The sequence below is a fragment of the Ictalurus furcatus genome, chromosome 1 (genome assembly GCF_023375685.1).
Source record: "Ictalurus furcatus strain D&B chromosome 1, Billie_1.0, whole genome shotgun sequence".
NCBI classification, from domain to species: Eukaryota; Metazoa; Chordata; class Actinopteri; order Siluriformes; family Ictaluridae; genus Ictalurus; species Ictalurus furcatus.
In genome coordinates, this window is record NC_071255.1 from 39,074,231 (window position 1) to 39,097,735 (window position 23,505).

Below are 23,505 nucleotides of genomic sequence, written 5' to 3' on the forward strand. Positions count from 1 at the left end.
TTTCCTTCGGTTATATTGCATAAACCTAACTTTTCTCCCCGGATAAAAATGTAATCATATATATATATATATATATATATATATATATATATATATATATATATATATATATATATATCAGTCTCTTTTTGTGACCTCTCTCTCTCTCTCTCTATCTCTATGTGAGCTCTCTCTCTTCCTCTCCTCCATACAGGTAGCTGTTCGTTCCATCCGGCTGAACATATTCCTCCGTTTTGTTCCACTCAGAGGCCCAGCTGGCTCCACCCCCTCCAAGATCCACCCCCTTGTGGTCCCGTGAGTGGCCAGTTGCCCCGTAGGCCCTTCCCTCTGTTCTGTACAGCTCCTCTGTCTCATTGGCTAGCTCATCTTCTCCCAGAATTCCACACTTCTCCTGGCTGGTGTTCTCTGGCTCAGCCCACTCCTGCTTCTCTCCAGACGCAAAAATACCTGTGGCGGAAGTGACATCATTTACATGAAATCATCACTGATATCTCTGACATCATCTCTGTCATCATGATCAAGGAAGATGAGCGAAATGAAAGGAGGGAATGAAGGAATGAAGTACAGACCATAGAAGATAACACCACCATAATGAACCAAGGAAGCAATGAGGAAGACATACTGCCACTCCTCTCGTGTCTAAAGAGAGACAGAGAGAGCGCGAGAGAGAGACAGTTTGGAGAGACAGACAGACACAGACAGTGGAGGAATGTATGTGTTTGTGTTAGAATGAGTAAAAGATGAGGAAAAAATGTATTGACACCACACCTGTGAGAGATAGAGTGATGGATGGAGAGTGAGGAATAGAAATGATACACATAGTGCATTATGGGTAAAGCTGCTCAGAGTACAATTCATCAAATTCAGCCTGAAGAATGAACAGGAAATGTTCTTTTCCAAACAGAATAGCTGTTATTTGTGTGATCTTTGGCTCTGCATTAAATTTTGGTGGAATTTACATCGTTAACCAATAGCAGTGGAGTGTAGATGCACTGGCGAACAGTGGGGCAGGTGAGCGGTGGCACCCTGAACTGACTCAGGTCATGTGTAACTGAGAAAACATCCATTGGAGTTTTTACACGAACATGCTACTCAGTGGACCATAAGTATTTGGACACTTTTGTTGTTATTTAATATATTACAGTGTATATATCCACTTCACATTTACACACATAATGACTTTTTTCTTACAAATATCAACAATAAAAAGCATATAGCTTAGCTTAGTGTGCGTGTGTGTGTGTGTGTATGTGTGTGTGTACCTTGTGTTTCGTCATTGCTCCCACTATGAGAGGACACACCATGCCTGATAAAGTGCCCACGCCGTTAGAGATGCCCATCAGGATGCTGGCGTAACGAGGGGCAATGTCCAAATGATTCACATTGAACCCTACAGAGAGAAACACACATTTAACCCCTAAACTATAAATACTAGTTACTAGTTATAAACTCACTCTTTAACACTAACGCACTTAACCTACAGCCCAGACATTTAAGTCCTGTTACACAGCTATTGAAGTACATATTACGAGCTCCATTTTCAGATGATTAAAATCAGCTGTGTGTAGTTCTCCCAAATGTTCTCGAGAGTTTACCTGAGATGGCGAAGCCACTGAAGCCCACAGCAAGGACAAGGAAAGAGATGGCTACTCCTTTAGAGTGAGAAAAACCAACAACCAACAGGAACGTAGCCTCCAGTCCAAACCCTAAGTGTGCACACACACACACACACACACACACACACACACACATACACAAGCACACACACACACATGCATGCACACACACGTACACACACACACACACACACACACAAGCGCACGCACACACACACACAAGCACACACACATACACACACATGCACGCACACACACGCACACACACGCACGCACACACACACACACAAGCACACACACACACGCACACAAACACACACACACAAAGCACACACACACATGCACGCACATACACACACACATGCACGCACACACGCCCACACACACACGCACGCACATACACACACACACACAAGCACACACACGCCCACACACACGCGCACGCACATACACACACACACACACAAGCACACACACACACACGCACACACACACGCACACACAAGCACACACACGCACGCACATACACACACACACACACACACACACAAGCACACACGCACACACACACACACACACACAAGCACACACGCACACAAGCACACACGCACACACACACACACTGAATAATTACTATTATCATTACATTTATTTACATTTACATTTATTCATTAGGAGAGGCTTTTATCCAAAGCAACTTACAAATGAGAAAATACAAGCAAAGTGATATATCAAGCAGAGAACAATACAAGTAGTGCTACCATACAAGATTTATAATTGAGTTCTAGAGACCCAGAGTCGAGGTGTAAGTGCCAGAGTAAGTTTTTTTTAAGGATAATGAGGGGTTGGTAGGTTAGGGGTTAGTTACATGTTCACAGAAGAGGTGGGTCTTTAGCTGTTTTTTGAAGATAGTGACAGATTCTGTGGTCCAGATTGAGGTTGGAAGTTCATTCCACCACTGAGGAACAGTTAGTGTGAAGGTTCTGGAAAGGGACCTTGAGCCACACTGAGTAGGTACTATTAAGCGTCGGTCATTAATCGATCTCAGATTGCGTGAGGGAACGTGAACCTTCAGGAGAGTGTTGAGGTAGTCTAAAACTTAAGGTCTTAAAAAAGTCCTAAATTTGTGGGTAAATACTGGTATTCCTCACACAGCTGTACACGATGGCCACTGATAAACACCACACAGTCTAAAATGACGTGCTCGTGCACGGCCACGCTCATATGCATAAAGAAACACCCCCAACGATATAGACGGATGATCCATTCCTCATGGACCTTGTTTTGTGCAACAAAATCATAATTATTACTATCGTATTGCCGTAATTACTCTCGGTTGTGCTGATATGATAGACGTGGGTAAGTGGGAAGGAAGCTCCTCTTAATCAGTTTACCTGCTATTACCCGTTTCATACACATGGTCAGAAGTGTGTGGGAATAATTCTCAGGTACAAACAAAACCTGAATCACATTCTACACAGAGAAATGAGCAGATGCACAGTTTACACACAAAACTATGTGTACGCACACTTGATTGGTTTTCAAACATGTGTACTTACACACACACACAGACATACACACACACACACAGACACACACACACACACACACACATACACACACACACACATACACACCTCCGCAGTTCATGAGCTTGCGGACGTTGGTTGTGCTCATGATGTGGTTACAGCGCAAATAATCAGCTAACTGACCACCAATGGGAACAACAATGGTCATGACCAAGTGAGGAAGAGCTGAAAGGAAGCCAACCTACAGAGAGAGACAGAGTGAGAGACAGAGAGAGACAGACAGAGAGACAGTGAGAGAGAGATTTTATATTTTTTAAAATTTGAATATCATAAGGGAAATATTTCCAGCTGTTTTTGTTTTAAACTTGATGATTACGGATTACAGCTCACAGAAATCAGAATCCATGAGAGACACCAGACCCAACAAACAGACGAGCTGAAGGCCGCTATCAAAGCAACCTGGACTTCCAGAACACCTCAGCAGTGCCACAGGCTGATCGCCTCCATGCCACGCCGCACTGAGTATCAGCGCATAAATTAACATATTTTCACAAGGTCCACATTTCTGTATTATAAATTCTTACGGCTGTAATCTGTAATCATCGAGGTTCAAACAAAAAAGGCGTAATGAATGTAAAATATATGAAAGTTCCACTTTTTGAATTAAACTACAGTAAAAAACTTTAATTTTCCATGATATTTTTTTTAGATGCACCTGTATATGGACATAGCAGTTATAGTATATTATTGACAAATAAATCTCATTTATATCACTTTTTTAACACATATGTTTGAGACATAAATTTTTTTCTCCTTTTAAATTCCATTGTAACTGCAATAACAATAACAATAACAATACCAGTGTCCCCTGTAACATTATCATGATACATAACCGCTAACTTCTCACAGGAATAATGACAACACAGCACCAACCAACAAATCCTATGGTACTTGAGTCTTGACTTAGTCTTTAAGAACACCTTGAGAACTCCAGCCACCAAACCAGTCTCCTCCAGATTCAGGTACTGTAATATCCACTACCATTTAAACATCTCACTACAATCACCTGGAAGCAGATGAATAGCCTCTAGTATAAAGTGTGAATGCTGTGTGTGTGTGTGTGTGTGTGTGTGTGTGTGTGTATAAAGTATACCTTGCTTATCTCAAATCCAAACACTTCTTTGAAATAAGCTGGCTGGCTGATTAGCAGCAGGTAGAAAGTCCAGCTGCGGCAGAAATTTGCAACAATGATGGCGTAAACAGGCATGGAGGTGAAAAACTTCTTCCAGGGAGTGTTGAACTTCTACAGAGAGGAAGAATATCATCATCATCACAATCACCATCGTTACCATCAATTCAAATAAAAGAAAAATAAATTATTTCATAGGTGTCGTGGAGCGGATCCACATCTGATCCACGTAGACTCTCCACTGGTGTCCCACAAGGCTCAGTACTCAGTCCGCTTCTGTTCTCCCGCTGTATTCAATCTCTTGGTGAGGTTATATCCTCACATGGGTTCTCATACCACTGCTATGAGGATGACACTCAACTCATCCTAACCTTCCCTCACTCAGACACTCATGTTCCTGCTCAGATCTCAGAATTTCTGGCAGAAATCTCATCAGGGATAGCAGCTCATCAGCTGAAATTTAATCCCAGCAACTGTTCATCCCAGGTGATTCATCACCATGTCACTTACACATGATACTCCTGAGATACCAGTGATCCTGACCCCTTCTGCTCTCGAAACCTGCCTGATTCATCCTGATGTCCTACTTCTGGTTGGAGTTCTCATCAGTTGGAAGTCACATGCTGCTGCTGAGGATGTCCCCACATGGTGCAGACTAAAGATCATTGATATTTCTGAGGATGGTACCTCTTAAACACCATAAAGATGGCTTTGGACCTCAGTTCATATGAACAGTTATGCTGGCTTTACGACTACAATTACCACAAACAGTTCTGCACTCAAGTCTCCATCAGTAAACAGTGGAGAAGTTCAACAAAACAGACTTCATGTAGAAACTGTAATGAATTTCCTGGTTACACAACTGCACTATTTGACCATGTAGTATTAGCACACTTATAGAAGGGGTATATTTATTTATAATCACACTATCTGGTGTCACCCAGATGAGGATGGGTTCCCTTCTGAGTCTGGTTCCTCTCAAGGTTTCTTCCTCATATCATCTCAGGGAGTTTTTCCTCTCCACCATCGCCTCTGGCTGCTCATTAGGGACAAGTTCCATCCATCCATCCATTTTCTACACCGCTTGTCCTGGTGAGGGTCGCAGTGGCAGCATACTAAGCAGGGCAGACCTCCCTTTCCCCAGGGACAGATTCAAGTTCCTCCTGGGGGATTCCCAGGCCAGCCAGAGATATAATCCCTCCAGTGTGTCCTGGGTCAGTCTTGGAGTCTCCGCCCAGTGGGGCGTGCCCGGTAGAGCTGTACAGCAGCCTCCCAGCTAGCATCCTTATCAGATGCCTGAACCACCTCAACTGGTTCCTCTCAATACGGTGAAGCAGCGACTCTACTCTGAGGCTTTCCTGTATTACTGAACTCTTCACCCTATCCCTAAGGGTGAGTCCAGCAACCTTGCGGAGAAACCTTATTTCTGCCACTTGCACTCGCGATCTTGTCCTTTCGGTCATTACCCATCGTTCATGACCATAGGTGAGGATGGGGAGGTAGATTGACGTGTAAACCGCAAGTCCTGTCCGAGGGCTCAGCTCCCGCTTCACCACCATGGACCGATACAGCACTCTCAATACTGCAGATGCTGCAGTGATCCTCTTGTGAATCTCACACTCCCCTTTTCCATCACTCGTGAACAAAACCCTGTGGTACTTAAACTCCTCCACTAAAGGTAACTGCTGCCCCCAGAAGCCAGGCCTGGGGATGGTGTTCAACAGCAAGCACCTGGTGGCCGGGCGACCTACGTAACCCGGCTGGGCTCAGCCCAAAATGTCTGCATAGAATTCACTTGTGGACCCACCACCCACAAGGTGAAGGGTGGGGGTCGGGTGCAATGCCAGATAGGCAGCGATTGGGATGGACATAGACTGACGACCTTGGCAATGGAGGGATAAATTAATTCATTTAAAATCTATATCCTGAATTGATATATTTCTTTAAAGCTGCTTTGGGACAATGTCCACTGTTAAATGTGCTACACAAATAAAACTAAACTGAATGAGAAGGATTATGTTTGGAGAAAGGAAAGCACTCCATTCCAGCATAAGAACCTTATCCATCTGTGAAACATGGTGGTGGTAGTATCACGGATTGGGCCTGTTTGCTGCATCTGTGACTGGACATCTCGGCATCATTGATGGAACAAAGAATGTTTAAAGAAGAATAAAGGTAATGTTTTGGAATGGCCAAGTCAAAGTCCTGACCTGAAGCAAGCAGTTCATGTGAGGAAACCCACCAACATCCCAGAGTTGAAGCTGTTCTTTACTGAAGAACGGGCTAAAATTCCTCCAAGCCGATGTGCAGGACTGATTAACAGTTACCCCAAACGTTTATCTGCAGTTATTGCTGCACAAGGGGGTCACACCAAATACTGAAAGCAAAGGTGCACATACTTTTACTCCTCAATGATATGTAATATTGGATCATTTTCCTCAATAAAAAGTATATTATTTTTGTCTCCTTTGTTTAATTGGGTTCTCTTTATCTACTTTTAGGACTTGTGTGAAAACCTGATGATGTTTTATGTCATATTTATACAGAAATATAGAAAATTTTAAACAGTTCACAAACTTTCAAGCAGCATTATACCTTAAAGCACTTATCATACCCCACACTGCACCACACCCCCTCCGATCTTCTAGCACTGCTAAACTCTCACCATCTCTCAGGATAGAAGGAAGACCTGCATAAAGACTCTTCTCTGTTCAGGCACCTAGGTGGTGGAATGAACTTCCCCTAGATCTCCAAACAGCTGAGTCACTGGTAGTCTCCAAACCTTGTCTAAAGACCTACCTCTTCCCAAAGTACTTAAATTAGTACGTGAATTTAAAAAAAAAAGATAAAACATGTGTTGTCTTTGTGCTTTTGTTCCTATATTACCTCCCCAGTTTCTGTGACCTAGTGAACCAGTATCAGGATGCATTTATTGATAGAGACCTCAAAGTACTTCTGGAAGTTGCTGTGGATAAGAGCGTCTGCCAAATGCCATAAATGGACCCACAATACAAAGACATCATTAGTACTTTCACCCCGATGAGACAGCCACAGCGCTGAGGACAGACTAGGATCTGGACAGGACCAGGAGCTTGTAGAAGACGGTAGCTTGATTAGAACTTGCCTACTTGTGACAATGAAGTGTGTGTGTGTGTGTGTGTGTGTACCGTCAGGGGGTTTACAAATGTTGCAGACTCTCCGATGGCCTCCTCGATGTATTTCCTCTCTTCTGGTGTGATGGTTGGATGAGTAGCTGGACTCTCATATGATACCAGAATCCAGAACAAGTACCAGCAGATCCCAAAACTACCTACACACAAGCACACACACACACACACTTCAACTTTATCGAAACAGCACTTTTAAGAATGGACAATGCCACAAAGTCGCTTTACAGAAAGGCAGAGAAGTACCTTATATAAGCAGATAATAAGTGTTCACGCATTAGGCCAGCATTTCCAAGTTGCACAATACATATTTGAAATATAATGCATCAGTATAAGACCAGTATAACAGGAACAGTGTTACAAAGGAACAGAGAAACAGTGTAACAAAGAGTTTAACAGAGGAACAGTGTAACAGGAACAGTGTAACAGAGGAACAGTGTAACAGAGGAAGAGTGTAACAGAGGAAGAGTTTAACAGAGGAACAGTGTAACAGAGGAAGAGTTTAACAGAGGAACAGTGTAACAGGAACAGTGTAACAGAGGAACAGTGTAACAGGAACAGTGTAACAGAGGGAGAGTTTAACAGAGGAAGAGTTTAAAAGAGGAACAGTGTAACAGGAACAGTGTAACAGGAATAGTGTAACAGAGGAACAGTGTAACAGGAACAGTGTAACAGAGGAACAGTGTAACAGGAACAGCTTAAAAGAGGAACAGTGTAACAGGAACAGTGTAATAGAGTAATAAGAATAGAATACAACTATATAAAGAAAGTATTAGAGAATGCAGGATGAATGGTGCACAGGACATGAGGAAATAAGAGACAGAATTAACCTGTGTAACACTGTGTAACTGTGTTTCTCTCACCATAAACATAAAAAACCGAGGACCAGCCTGAGTACTGTACTAACACTCCTGCTAGCGGCATCGCAATCACAGCTCCAGCATAAGAACCTACAAATACAGACAGACACACATTAACACAGGAGAGTATGTTGTTTGTGTACGTGTGTGTAGAGCATGCATGTGTAGTGAGCATGAGTGTGTCCATGTATGTGTGTGTGTGTGTGTGTGTGTGTGTGTGTGTGTGAGAACTATGACCTTACCACAGAACGCTGTTGTAGCCAATCTGCTTCTTTCAAGGGGTGGAGCCCATTTAGCCCAGATCCCATGGCATGCTGGGTAAGACACACCCTAAAACATAAAATCACAGAATGTGATGTCATAAAGCCAGCCATTTTAACAGCTGTTCAAGACAGCCACTCAAAATAATGGTATAATAATATAGCGCATAATAATATAAACACACACACACACACACAAACATACACATGCATACAATGAGGAGATATGTGTGTGTGCTACCTCCACCAGTCCCTGCAGCACTCTCACTACTATCACACACCCGTAGTGAATACGAGCTGCTGACGGAATTAGCATGTTCAACGTTGACGTGGCAACAATCGCAAAACCAAACACTCTGCAAACCCACATACATACACACAAACACACAGCACAGTCACACACCATGTTACATGCAGTTATACACACATTATTACACACACTTATACACACTTACACAATGTTACACACAGTTATACACAATTGTTGCAGATAATTTCATCACACAAAAATGACACTAAAAGGTACAGGTGTGTGTTAGGAGTGTGTGTACACGTGGGGAAAGTCACCTCAAACTCACGTCAAATTCACACCAGTGAACATCTGTCTTGCATGAAATTTGCATCATTTACCAACAGCAGTGTTCTGTATATAAAGAAAGTCCTTTGTAATGTTTACTGTGACGCTCTATGAAGGACTTCCTAGATTTATCTCACACTCCTTTGCTATTGGTTAATGACGCAAATTTCAACAAAGTTAAACGTGAAGTGAATTCCACACATGAAACATCAAAGCTTTGTTGGAACCTGACCATCACACCCATATGAGCTTGTTGAGTATCCCACTCTGGATTTATTCCTTCTTTGCTATTATAATGTGATCCACTCTTCTGGGAAGGCTTTCCACTAGATTTTGGGGCGTGGCTGTGGGGATTAGTGATCATTCAGCTACAAGAGCGTTAGTGAGGTTGAGGTCAGGTGCTGATGTTGATGTGAGGAGACTCCAGTTCCAGTTCATCCCAAAGGTGTTCAGTGGGGTTGAGGTCAGGGCTCTGTACAGGACACTCGAGTTCTTCTACCTTCTTCCAACCTTCACACACCACGTCTTCATGGAGCTCGCTTTGTGCACTTTATATCGTGCTGGAACAATGTTTGGAACTTAGTTCCAGTGAAGGGAGATTTTAATGCTATAGCGTACAGAGACGTTCTAGACCACTGTGTGCTTCAGACTTTGTGGCAACAATTTGGGGAAAAACCACATATGGTTTCTTCATAGCACAGAGACAGCGCTGGTTAAAGTAGTAAATGACCTACTACTGACCTCTGATCAGGGTTGTGTCTCGTTGCTTGTATTACTTGACCTTAGTGCAGCTTTTGATACTATAGATCATACTATTCTCCTTGATAGATTAGAAAATGTTGTTGGCATTAAGGGAACAGTTCTCTCCTGGCTCAGGTCTTATTTGACCAATCGTTATCAGTTCGTAGATGTAAATTAACTTCCTTTTACTTAATTCTGATAAGACAGAAGAACTTGTACTAGGACCACGTGTAGCTAGAAGTAATCTTTCTGATCTCACAGTAACTCTGGATGGTCTTTCCGTTTTGTGCAGTAGTTAAAGGCCTTGGAGTAATTATTGACTCCAGTCTATCATTTGGATTATTGTAATGCCTTACTGTCTGGATGTTCCAGTAGGAGCATAAACAAACTCCAGTTAGTACAGAATGCAGCTGCAAGAGTCCTAACTAGAACCAGAAGATATGACCACACCACCCCGATTTTATCCACACTGCATTGACTCCTAGTAAAATTGGTAAAACAATATACAAAAACAAAACAAACCCAACATTATGTAACATCATGTTTCACACGGTGACAAGAGACATGTGGTTCTGTGGTGTTTTAGTAGTATTTGTGTTTAGTAGTAGTATTTAGTATTTGTATTCAAAGTCTTCTCTTAATTGGTTTGTTTTCCTACTGTGTGCACCTGTTGCTCTCAACTCCTAGCCCTGGTTTTCTGTGGTCTTTATTTTACTCGCTGGTTTTGACCCAGTCCTGTTCTTGCTGATTTAGAAGAAGAAGAATTTATTTGTCCCATATACAGTATAGTGAAATTCTTTTCTGCACCTAACCTTATACAACTGCACTATTTGAGCATGTAGTATTGGCACATTTATAGAAGGGGTGTATTTATTTATAATCGCACTGTCTGGTGTCACCCAGATGAGGACGGGTTCCCTTTTGAACCTGGTTCCTCTCAAGGTTTCTTCCTCATATCCTCTCAGGGAGTTTTTCCCCACCATCGTCACCTCTGGCTGAGGTGATTTAAAATCTATATCCTGAATTTATATATTTCTGTAACGCTGCTCTGGGACAATGACCACTGTTAAAAGCTCTGAACTGAATTGAATTGAATAGATGTGACAGTCAGGTGTCCACAAACCTTCAGCCATGTAGTTTATGTGTTGAGTTGAACAATCAAGAACTTATTTTTCTACATGTGTTCATGATAACATAAGGAATTGGTGATTGTGAATCCAACAAGCGTCTCATACTGAAAGCTCTGAATAGCACCAATGATGGGCGGTCTGAAGAAAACTAAGTTGAACTGGACTGAACACTGACCTGTTGGCTGCAAATTTCTGGCAGATGAATCCTCCAGGAATCTGAGTGACGATGTAACCCCAAAAAAATGAGCCGTGAATCAAACCTACAATCTCCGGATCCCACAGGAATTGAGCTCTCTATGGAAGAAAGACAACAAAAACAGAGAGATGGGACAGAAAGAGCTAAATAAAGACAGAAATCATGCATACATCTTCTTTAAGAACTTTATCCTGGTCAGGGTGGTGGTGGATCTGGAGTCTATGCTGTGAACTCTGGGTGTGAGGCAGGAATATTGCTGGGATTTCGGTCCATTACAGTAGACCCGTTGTATCCAATTCACTTTCTGGCATGTTTCTGTGGGAGGTAACCGGAGAACCCGGAGGAACGGGAAGAACATGTGACAGTAAATGTGACTCAGAATCGATCCTGGAGCAGTGAGGAGACAACGTTTTGTGCTGTACCACCATGACACCCAGAGACAGACAGGCAAACTTTAAAATGTACACACACTCACCATTCTGATGGCCTTATTCCCCCTGTAGGTAGTGTGGTCGTTCACCATGCTTACTACGGCCACTCCCAGGTTGCAGCGTATGCCAAAGGAGATGCAGAAGCCCAAACCGCACAGGATGGCCATGATGTAGCGCCGAGGCAAACCAAAACACGTACAGTCTATCATGGGCTCCACCTTCTCCTCCACCTGAACTCCTCCATCACACAGCTCAATCCCTCCATCCTCCTCCTGACGCTTCTCTAACACACTGAGAGAGTGAGTGGAAGAGAAGGTTTACATCTGTAGATCTGAGATGTTTACATCCGTCTTTTATCAGCTTTATTACTTTACATAACCTCCAGTTTCTTGCTCTCTCTCTCTCTCTCTCACACACACACACACACACACACACACAATTTTAGAACTATAGATTGGTGGTGTCAATTCACATTGATTAAATATTAATACTGCTGTGAACGTGAATTATTAATAAGCACTTCTAATCTTGTCTCTTCACTTTTCCTCTAACAAGCCACTTTAATATCAGTCCTGCACAGTGTGTTCTGATTGGCTGAGAGTAGTAGTGTGTTCTGATTGGCTGAGAGTAGTACAGTGTGTTCTGATTGGCTGAGAGCAGTAGAGATTATAACACATAGGATAGTGTGTGATAAATTAAGTAAAATAAGTTCTCAGCAGTGCACTGAGTGTAAATCTCACCTCTAAACCGGAATTAGCGTGACACTACATCTCCCAGAACACAAACATGGCCACTGCAAACCCAATACTCTCCGACACCACTCATGATTTTGTTAAGCTTGAGAAAGACGCTTGCTAAGAGGTTGTCGGGACATTAAACGTTATCACGCCGAACAGGAAAACTCATTGTGCTCCTGCAAATTATTCCAACTTGTAGATTTATCAGTTATTTATCAGAGTATTTTCCAGTTGTAGTGTTTTTAAATAAAAATTGAGAGAGTTGCTGGAAGCTTAGCGGTGGTGACGTTGAAGTCATGTGACCGTGCTGTAGTTCATTTATAGCCTAACTTTAGCTTTTCACTTCTGTTGATTGTATTCAGGCTTCAAAATTAATAAAAGTTGTGTACATTTTTGAAGATGATGTTGATGAAAAAAACGTGTAACAATCAAACTTTTGTTGGTCACAGATATTATTTTCTGCAATAATCCAAAAGCCATATTTGTTGAGGGAACCAGGGTGATGCTAACTTCTGGGTTGGCCTACAAAAATACCTCATCTCTGCAGCACTACAAACTAACTTACGGCTGTATGTGTAACCGACAGTGCTCTCGGTCACCTGAAATAGCCTTACAATGTGGCACCCTAGCTTTCGCACGCCCATACCTTTCCACATGCCCATTACTCCGACCTGCAGAGACCCTTGTCTCCAGCTCACCACTAAATATACACTCCGTGTCCAAGCTACCAGACATGTCATTCTGACATTCTGATATTGATCCTGTTTCTGGTTTTTAATTTTTTTTATTGTTGCCTAGTTTATACTGTTTGCCAATCACATATATATGTGTGTATATATATACATATATATATATATATATATATATATATATATATATATATATATATATACACACACACACACACACACACACACACATGTTGCTCGTTAACATGAAACAGATTCAGGTGCAGGTGGTCATGTGACACTGATGATGTGGTGCATTGGTTGCTGGGAACTGTAGTCCATGACAATGTCGACTGCTGAGCTGAGATCTAAAAGGTACAGCATTCCCAGAAACCGTTGCTAGTAAAATATCATTTAAGACTTTTAATAAAGCAGAATCAGTACTGTGAAATGTTTTAAAACCACACTGAAATATTTCATGAATACATGAATAAGATTTGTACTCAAATAAGACTGTATTTGAGTTAACACTACTTTCTCCAAGATTTTAGAGAGAAAGAGTAGATTACAGATGGGTCTAAAATTAGCTAAAATAGCAGGATCAAGATTGCGTTTCTTGAGATACGTCTTATATACATATGCTTAAACTACTGTATACTCACTAACCTGTGTGTGTGTGATGGTTGGAAGGAAATAACAGATTGATATGAGCAACATCTTACGTGGAATCAGTAATCCCACTGAGAGAAAGAGACAGAGCAAGAGAGAGATTTGCCTTGGCTGTGAGAACACTGGAAGGAGTATTTCAGGAAAGGATTTGGAGAGACAGACAGCAAAAGAGAGCTGTGAGACAGGTACTGATTTATAATGAGGAATGGGGCATAACTGAATGTTTGGGTCCACCAAGTACAATGCTTAGGATTATGTTACATTAATAATGATACCCTCTATTTCTGTTTAAAAAGTTGCTGTAAAACTACACAACCCCTCTCTGCCAATATCACCATCTACAGAATTCTACCATTCCACTTCCGGTTCAGTCCCTCACGCTGTAAGTTCTGAGCCTCGTTATCGTCCTGGTCCCCACACCCTCAGTAGAACTGCTGCAAGGACCCTGAATCTTCACTACACTAGATTTACACAGTGTGTGTGCGATTATATCTGGATCAGAGAGGATGAGCGGAAGATGGCGTTCATCACAGCTTCGGGTCACTATGAATATTTAATCGCATCCGATGGCAGGTCAGTGCCCCCTCTGTATTTCAAGCATTAGTGACCGAAGTATTGAGAGATGTTCTGAATGTTTTTGTTATCGTTTACATCCTCATGTTCTCAGCCCATGATCAACAACACGTACAACATGTCAGGGTGACACTTTCTCATCTCTTGGAAAATTGACAATGAATATTTAATATTAAACTTGAGTAGTGTTAATTTCATGAACCCACAACCGTCTTTCTAATTTACATTCTTAACATTCAAGGTATCAAAATGGATAAGAGTAAGGCTTCATGGCTCGATCCTTTCAGATCCTGACCCTTGATTACTGTTCCTGTCAGAAGTGGTTGCTTCAGAGCACTGAATTGGAGCAATCATATCGCAGAATAAACAAGATGTTCAGTGTGTAAGAGAGAATGACAGTCAGGGCCGGTGCTACCTATAGGCAGAGTAGGTAACTGCCTAGGGCCTCAGGCTTGGAGGCGGGGCCTCCATAACCGTAACACCCCTGTTTGCTGGTCCACCAATCAAGAAGGGCAGCAAAAGAATAGGCTCTCTGTCCATTGGATATAGATGAATTGTCACTCACCTGTAGTGACACCAATTAATGTCACCATTTTAAACTGGGTCTCACCCTCTGAATGTATGAAGAGAAAGGGTACGATGAACAAAGTGGCAGGGCAGTATTCCAGCATGATAACGACCCCAAACATACCTCCAAGACGACCACTGCCATGCTAAAGAAGCTGAGCATGAAGGTGATGGACTGGCCGAGCATGTCTCCAGACCTAAACCCTATTGAGCATCTGTGGGGCATCCTCAAATGGAAGGTGGAGGAGCACAAGGTCTCTAACATCCACCAGCTCCGTGATGTCGTCATGGAGGAGTGGAAGAGGACTCCAGTGGCAAACTGTGAAGCTCTGGTGAACTCCATGCCCAAGAGGGTTAAGGCAGTGCTGGAAAATAATGGTGGCCACACAAAATATTGACACTTTGGGCCCAATTTGGACATTTTCACTTAGGGGTGTACTTACTTTTGTTGCCAGCGGTTTAGACATTAATGGCTGTGTGTTGAGTTATTTTGAGGGGACAGCAAATTTACACTTTCACACAAGCTGTACATTCACTACTTTACATTGTAGCAAAGTGTAATTTTTTCAGTGTTGTTACATCCATCCATCCATCCATCTTCTACCGCTTACTCCTTCTTCAGGGTCACAGGGAACCTGGAGCCTATCCCAGGAAGCATCGGGCACAAGGTGGGGTACACCCTGGACAGGGTGCCAGTGTTGTTACATGAAAAGATATAATCAAATATTTACAAAAATGTGAGGGGTGTACTCACTTTTGTGAGATACTGTATGTAGGCTAGCTAACTGCGTAGTTAACTAACAGCCAGCTGACAAGAAAAATATCAGACTTTCTCATTCCCTGCCCGTCCAAACCCTGCCTCCTCTACATCAGATGCCGACGATGTTGAGACTAACTCGACCAGTGAAACTTCTCAAGTGACATTTGAGTTATCCCAGCCTGTTTCAATCGGTGTACAGTCTTTTACAGATGATGACAGCCAAGCGCAGCGAGTCGAGTCCCCTTCTCCCGTCCTTGCGGCTCTTATCCCGACAAGACTGTTTAAACCAGCTTGGCTACAAGAGTTCGCCTGGTTACATTATGACAATGGGAAAATGTACTGCACCTTTTGTGCTAAAGCAGGACAAGATATTGCTGGTAAAACAGAGTTCATTACCGTTTCGAGTCATTTTAATAAAGAAACCGTGAAGAAGAATGGTGACAGTAAAAAACATAAGAACGCCAGGGATTGTGTCATTGCTAGGTCTGCCCCTCGTGCCACCCCAATCGTGAAACCAGTGCAATGTGCTAATGATAAAGTCACAGAAAAAGAGATGAGGAAATTGAAAATAAAATTCAATGCAGCCTACATGACTCTGAGCCTGAATAAGCAGGAAACAACTAATTGTACATAGTTGAATAAAAAAGTGAAAAAAAGAAACAAATGACTGGACATTTAAGTATTTACGGTAATATGATTCAATATGATATACTGAACATTACACATATTGTGTATGTAAAGAATACATTGTGTAAACTATGGGATGCAGAGTAAACAAAGGCAGACAGTACAGAGGGGAAAGAAAAGGCAGTGTGAGGTATACGTTTAACAATGATATCATCATATGTCACGTGACATCACTATATTCTGGCTCCTGGAAATTTGATTTGGTGCCTAAATATTTTGGGTTTAGGAGCCAATGGCTCCTAGATTTTTTTTTTTTGCCTGGAGCCCTGGAGAGTGCATCTCATGATGCAGGTATGAGAGTTCTCATCATCTATTTTGGAATGATTGTAATGTATTCTAAAAATAAACTGGGCCTTGTTCTGTCGATCAGCGTAATTTAGTTTATTCTGAGTTCAAACGGGCGCAAGCGCCGTTGACGTGTCGAGACTGTCAGACACTTTTAATTCACACGTGCAGTGACATTGCGTTGGGAGCTGACTTTCAAAATACTAAAGCAAAACATAACGGCATTACATAATCGGGATACAAAAACCGGTAACTGTAATCCGTTACAGTTACGTCAAAAACAAAGTCATCAGATTACAGGTACATTTAGTAAAAAATTGGAATACTATCAAGATTACCTTTTTTTTTCATTTAAAACCAAAGGTAATAAACATTAGCAGGGCTCCAGACTGCGCCTAAAACGGTCACGACCAGAAATACTCATTTGTGAATGATGTGTTTGCCGAGATCGCCGTTGGCGACAATATAAATTTACAAGTTCTGATTAAAAATTTGCATGTAATATCTTTTTAATTGCGTGTTCTGTGAGCAGTAGACTGTCACATCATTTGTTGTGTTGATGTAATAAAATGAGACGCTGCGCATGAAAGTTTCAGTGTTCAAAATACGCACTGGGAAAGTGAGGATCAGCTTTCCACATCAGAAAGACGTCAAAACGAAAAATATCAGACTTTTTCAAACAATCCTCATTTCTGTTGAGCAGAAATGCTGATGACACACCTGTTAATAAAAAAAGCAGTTCCATGTCATGCTGACATCATTACGGTCAGAGACACGGCTCAGATTCTGTATGAAGAACATTTCTTTCTGATTTATAGCTCTCACTTCAAGTGAACTTGGATGAAAATGCTGAGGCTGTAAAAGGAGGTCAGACGTACACACATCACGGGATTTTAAACGTAAGTTCAATCTTATGTGGCACTTTAAAACATCATTTGGCGCCTGTTTTTTTTTTTCTTACAGAAGTCAATGGCTCCTTAATAGATGTTTTGTCTGGAGCCCTGCTTTTAACAGAACACGATATAAACAGCTGCATGATTATAGTTCTGGTTCTCTCTCGCCAGTCGTGACTCACATGAGCAACAAATGTATTTATTTTTATTAAAACAGATCCAAACATTGAATGTGTTTAAGCTCTAAATAAAAGTATTTTAGATCATACTGCTTTTCTATTGACTTTATTTACACATATGACCTTGAAGTAATCCAAAAATAATCACATTACTTTCACATTGTGAGACTTGGATTACGTTACTGAAATTTTTATGAAGTAAATTGTAACTGTAAGGAAATATATTTTTAAGTAACCCTCCCATGCCTGTGTTATTGCACTGCAATACATAATATGAATATTTTTATAGTCTACATTGGTTCAGTAGGAGGGGGAAACCCTGTCTATACCCAGCTAGGAAAAAAATGATAAAGGCACTGATGTTCAAAACTGAAGCTCGTTAAAAATGACCTGTGCCCCACGGTGAATCAGGAACAGTTTAGTGGACCTGCTTTAATCAGCATTAACAGATTTCTTATGAAGCAGTTATTGATGACTTTGCTTCAAAAAAGCAGAAGAATGCCTCTGGCCATGATAACCTTTCATTCTTTAATTCTTTTTAATGTTTGCCTTAGTTAACGTTTCCAAGTATGGACATATAAGTAAAAATATACAAATATTAATAACAGATGTATAAATAAAAAGGTAAGGAATCATATTTATTTCTAGTGCTTTTTATTTATTCCGAAAGGTGGAGGGGAGGAGGGGTTTGGGGAGCGGGCCTCCAAATGACTGGAACCGGCCCTGATGATAGTGCGTGTGTGTGTGTGCGTGTGTATGAGAGAGAGAGAGAGAGAGAGATAGAGAGAGAGAGAGAGAGAGAGACAGAGAGCGAATGATAGTGTGTGAGAGAGTATGAGAGTGTGTGTGTGTGTGCGTGTGTATGAGAGAGAGAGAGAGAGAGAGAGATAGAGAGAGAGAGAGAGAGAGAGAGAGAGAGAGAATGATAGTGTGTGCGTCTGTTCGGTGAATTTCTCTCCTTGCCCCTGGTAGACAGTTCTATTGATCTTTACATTAGCTTTAGGTATTAATAGCTATAGAGATGCTCTCTCCCTCTGAATGCGCGCGCTACTCACTGGAGGTGAGATGTGACGTCACTGGCTGCACGAGTCACCGTTATAAATAGCATACAAATCAAGTTAATCTAGTTAACACGCACGCACGCGCACGCACACACACACACACACGCACGCACACACACCGTTGGTGTGTATATATTTCGACAGAAATAAAATGCGCGCGGATGGAACGCGATCCCTCCCCGACTGATCCACAGAGAGGAATGAGGTGCGTGAGGAAGTTGTGTCACCTTTCCGAGTGAGCGCGCGCTAATCCTGGTCCATGTCCTTGCGTCTGAAGTGCTATCCTGAACTAACACCTACAACGCGCGCGCGAGACTCCGTTTTAATGCATTTAAAAAAGAGAAATAAAAAATGCCGTGCGTGAGATACCCAGAACAGTTTATGGAAATTCTTACCGGTGGATCCTCGCCAGCACTTTGGCCGCTTCCCCTTTAAACCGGTCAGGTCGGACCTCCATCATCGCACCCTCCGGGACAGACCGGCGCGTGCTGCTGCTGCTGCTACCCCCTCTCGCGCTAACTCACTCCTGCTCGTGCACGCGCGCCTCTGTTCCCGGTTATCCCCTTAATCCGCACTGTGTCGCACCTGCGCACTGAGGGCGCGCGATACCTCACTATAGAGGGGTGTGTGTGTGTGTGTCTTTTTAAATTAGAATAGAATCAGTACAGAATAAATCAGTTTCTTGTCCTCCAGTTTGTTTTTATTTTCAACTCAGACATTGGGAGGTTCCTCTAACAAATCATTCACCCTTTTAAAATAATATCTTCTCTGGAAATATATGGCAAAATTATTTACACAGCTAAAAATATTTATAATAATTGCAAATGAAATGGTCTTCTGAAAGGGAAAAAAAAACCCAAGCAGAACTCAACCGCTGACAAGTTTCTTCTGCACTTCCTGTTATATCAGACACTTCCACACTATAACTATGTACTGATCACTACACTGTCTCTTACTGTACCTATTGTCCTGATTCAGTACTGTCCTGATTCAGTAGTACCGTATTGTCCTGGTTCAGTATTGTCCTGTGTTAGCACACGTCTGCACGTGCACTTTATGTAGAATGTGTAAGTGTTATTTAGCTCTGTGTCTCATGTGGTTAGTGTGTTGTTTAATGTAGCAGCATGTTCCTGGAGGAACGATGTTTCCTCTCACTGTGTACTGGGCCAGTGGTAGCTAAGTGGTTAAGATGTTGGACTCCTGATCAGGTCATGAGTTCAAATCTCAGCACAGTTGGGCCCTTAGGCAAGGCCATTAACCTCTCTTACTTATACTCTCTTATTAACCCTTACCTGCTCAGTTGTATAAATGAGATAAACGCAAGTCACTTTGAATAAGGGCCGTAAATGTCACTCAAGGTCACAGTCTGAGAGGACTAGACTTGCTACAGTATACAGCAAGTCTAGTCCTTTCAGACAGTGACCTTGCTGTGACCTTGAGCCTGTTTGGGTCAAATTCAAATCAGTTCATCTGCTGGTTACAATATTAATTCCATACAAATACTAAAAAAACATTCAAACACTCTTTCTATCGCACTAATGAGAATCTCAGATACATGGAGAGAAACATAACGTCTTCATCACCAAGTGACAAAGGAGTAAAATCATCTACACATTACATTATACTATATCAGTGTATAACTAACACACAGTGCAGACCTTCTGGGAAACTAAGTGAAGATCATCATCAGGGGTTTATTAAAGAATAAAACCACACAATACAGTTTACACACACACACATACACTCTCTCTTTTTACAGAGTGGCTGAAAGACACTCATTTTAAATTGGAATATGATCAGACACCTTAACACAGCTTTTACTACACTCTACTCTGATTGGTTGAGCTTTGTGATTGACAGCCTTTACTACACTCTACTCTGATTGGTCAAGCTCTGTGATTGAGAGCCTTTGCTACTTTACTACACTCTATTCTGATTGGTCGAGCTCTGTGTAGTGTGGGGCATGTCAGAGGAAGTTCTTCTGCAGCTCCTGGGCAGAGATTGTTCTGAGAGGGGCGGGGCGAGGTGGGCGAGGCGGGGGAAAGGGTGATGCGAGAGGAGGAGGTGAGAGAGCTGGAGGAACAGTGATGATGGAGGGAGTGTCAGAGAGAGAACCATAACTCACTCCTCCTCCTCCTCTCCCCATCCCTCTCCCCATCCATCCATCCATTCGTCCACAACTATGGAAAACAGGAGGGGACAGTCCACCCATATCCACTGATGAGTCTGAGAGAGACACAGAAAGAGAGACAGAGAGAAACAGAAAAAAGACGGAGAGAGACCTGTCAGAGTTTGTGTGTGTACCTGTCTCCTGTAGCTGTGTGTGTGTGCGCATGTGTGTGTACCTGTCTCCTGTAGCTATGTGTGTGTGTGTACCTGTCTCCTGTAGCTGTGTGTGTGTGTGTGTGTACCTGTCTCCTGTAGCTGTGTGTGCGCGCGCGTGTGTGTGTGTAACTGTCTCCTGTAGCTGTGTCTGTGTGTACCTGTCTCCTGTAGCTGTGTGTGTGTGTGTGTGTGTGTGTGTACCCGTCTCCTGCAGCTGTGTGTGTGTATACGGGTGTCTGGTGTAGAACTGATTGTAGATGCAGTAGATCACTCCCATCAGTGTCATGGTTCCCAGTGCAGCGGCAATAAACAGACCCAGCCTGTTATTCACATGGACATCTGCCACACACACACACACACACACACACACAGTGAAAACACTGTTCCCATGGTGTCACCTATGAAACTTCTGTACAGATTAAAGTGAATGTAAAGTGTGGTTCTGTCTCAGGTCAAGGATGGAGCTGTATATAACTGGCTGGAGGTGGATAAAGCGGGAAAGTGGAGGTTCTGGGTGGAGGGTATGGTGATTGATCTGGGTGGAGGGTGTGGTGGAGGTTCTGGGTGGCCAGTGTGGGTGGAGGATGTGGTGGAGTTTGTGAGTGGATGGTGTAGGACAAGGTGATAGAAGGTTATCTATAGAGAATTTGGAGGTTCAGGTCTTTCTCACAAACTTCAAATAAAATACAAAAGTGTGATAATATACTGAGCTATGATAAAATGTGAGAGTGTGTGTGTGCATGCGTGTGCACATGTATGTGTGCGTGCGTGTGTGTGTCTTACAGGTTTGCTTGCGTGTGATGGGATTCTGCTTCTCAGGAGTGTGTTGTTCAGCATCAGAGGCGGAGTCAGAGTTCTGAGACACACAAAGTGCCACACACACACACACTCCCAGAAGTGTGCGCACAAACATACCTGAGAGACAATACAAGTCTTTGTTTTCACTATAATACAAGTATTATAGTGTGTGTGTGTGTAGTCCATTAGTATCATTACAAGCACTAAATCAGTACACCGACTCTAAAAACCACACACACACATACACACACACCACAGTTACACATCCAAATACATTTTAGTACTTACAGGTTACAGAAAAGTAAAATATGCAGCCAACGCTTTACACACAAAAATATTGCCAGCTCGTGTGTGTATATATTGTGTGTGCATTAAAAATAATGTGCGTACCTGCAGCTCAGGTGCTTCTCTGTGTTCCGACTCTCAGCTTCCTGTGTTTGTACATCACCTCTTTTCCAGGGAGGAGCACGCAACCTAGACAACCTGATTCCCCAATTACACACACACACCACACCAAACCCTTCTCTGTATGATTTAAAACCTGAACTCCATCCCTGACAGCATTCTCTGCACTGAACTTGCATTATTCTTTTATATTTCTTGTTAGTATTTATTTAATATTTTATTTCATGCACTATGAAAGGTTTGAAGTGTTTTATACACTTAATACAAATATTTTTAAAATAGTGATTTTCCTAAATGATAGGATAGAGACTAAAATCTGTTCCATATTCATTCATATCTATATTCATTATTTATTTCAGGAAATATGAGATATTAAAAATATATAAAACATAGTATAAAAGAAAAAACAATAACATGTAAAAGTTTTTGACTCTCAGGATAATTTACTCTTTACTGTAATGAACTGAACATATAAACGTGAACAGGACAGTGTGTGTGTGTGAGAGAGAGAGAGAGATACACAGATAAGCTAAATAAAAACATTAAACCCATTTTAAAACAAGTTTAATATTAACAGATGAAAGGAAATAAAATATTACAATGACCTGCGCTTTTAAACAGCACTTTATTTATAAACTTTACAGAACACACTGATTTCATGAGATTGTGATTTATAGAAAACTGTGATGTTACAGAGCCGCTTCAGTGGAATGATGTAATAACACAAATCATCACACACACACACACACACACACACACACCTGTGACCTAGTTATTAAACCAATGTACCAAAACAAAACACTGTACGTGTGTTTAATTTGTAAAGTTCCAGCATGATTGTTTTAGAACAGATCTGTGACAGAAAACTCGACATTAAATAATAAAATGTTCAGATGTAAACAAATATAAACCTGCTGCACCTGTAGGGGATAAACCACTCGCCCCCAACCCTGACAACAAGCACGTGTCATCTACATTTCAAATTATAAACGAAATACTTGCACACGTGCGTGTATATTTATATATGTGTGTGTGTGTGTGTGTGTATATATATATATATATATACACACACACATACACACACACACACACGTATACACACACACAATTATACACACACTAAAATTTACATTTACATATAAAACTTTATAAAATGTACAAAAGCTATAAAACATCCTCAGCCTTTATACAAAAATTACAAT

At 41.8% G+C, this 23,505-nt stretch overlaps 1 protein-coding gene across 1 annotated transcript; it reads right to left on the reverse strand.

The window, feature by feature from the left end:
• Positions 1 to 128: 128 nt before the first annotated feature.
• Positions 129 to 19,329, reverse strand: slc17a7b (solute carrier family 17 member 7b). The gene is made up of 13 exons (XM_053638196.1): positions 19,171 to 19,329; positions 11,741 to 11,987; positions 11,245 to 11,363; positions 8,863 to 8,977; positions 8,604 to 8,691; positions 8,365 to 8,451; positions 7,502 to 7,644; positions 4,299 to 4,448; positions 3,254 to 3,386; positions 1,596 to 1,706; positions 1,263 to 1,390; positions 570 to 639; positions 129 to 447 (listed from the first exon to the last, which is right to left on the reverse strand). Exons 1-13 carry the CDS (start codon positions 19,233 to 19,235, stop codon positions 158 to 160), a joined length of 1,746 nt encoding a protein of 581 aa, XP_053494171.1. The 5' UTR covers positions 19,236 to 19,329; the 3' UTR covers positions 129 to 157.
• Positions 19,330 to 23,505: the final 4,176 nt, after the last annotated feature.

Excerpts from the sequence above, each read along its gene's own strand:
- slc17a7b (XM_053638196.1), bottom strand. The coding sequence starts at position 19,235 with ATGATGGAGGTCCGACCTGACCGGTTTAAAGGGGAAGCGGCCAAAGTG. Across the intron at positions 8,978-11,244 it reads CAGAAATTTGCAGCCAACAG|AGTGTTTGGTTTTGCGATTG; the intron begins GTCAGTGTTCAG and ends GTGGGTTTGCAG. Across the intron at positions 1,707-3,253 it reads CAAGCTCATGAACTGCGGAG|GGTTTGGACTGGAGGCTACG; the intron begins GTGTGTATGTGT and ends GTGCACACTTAG.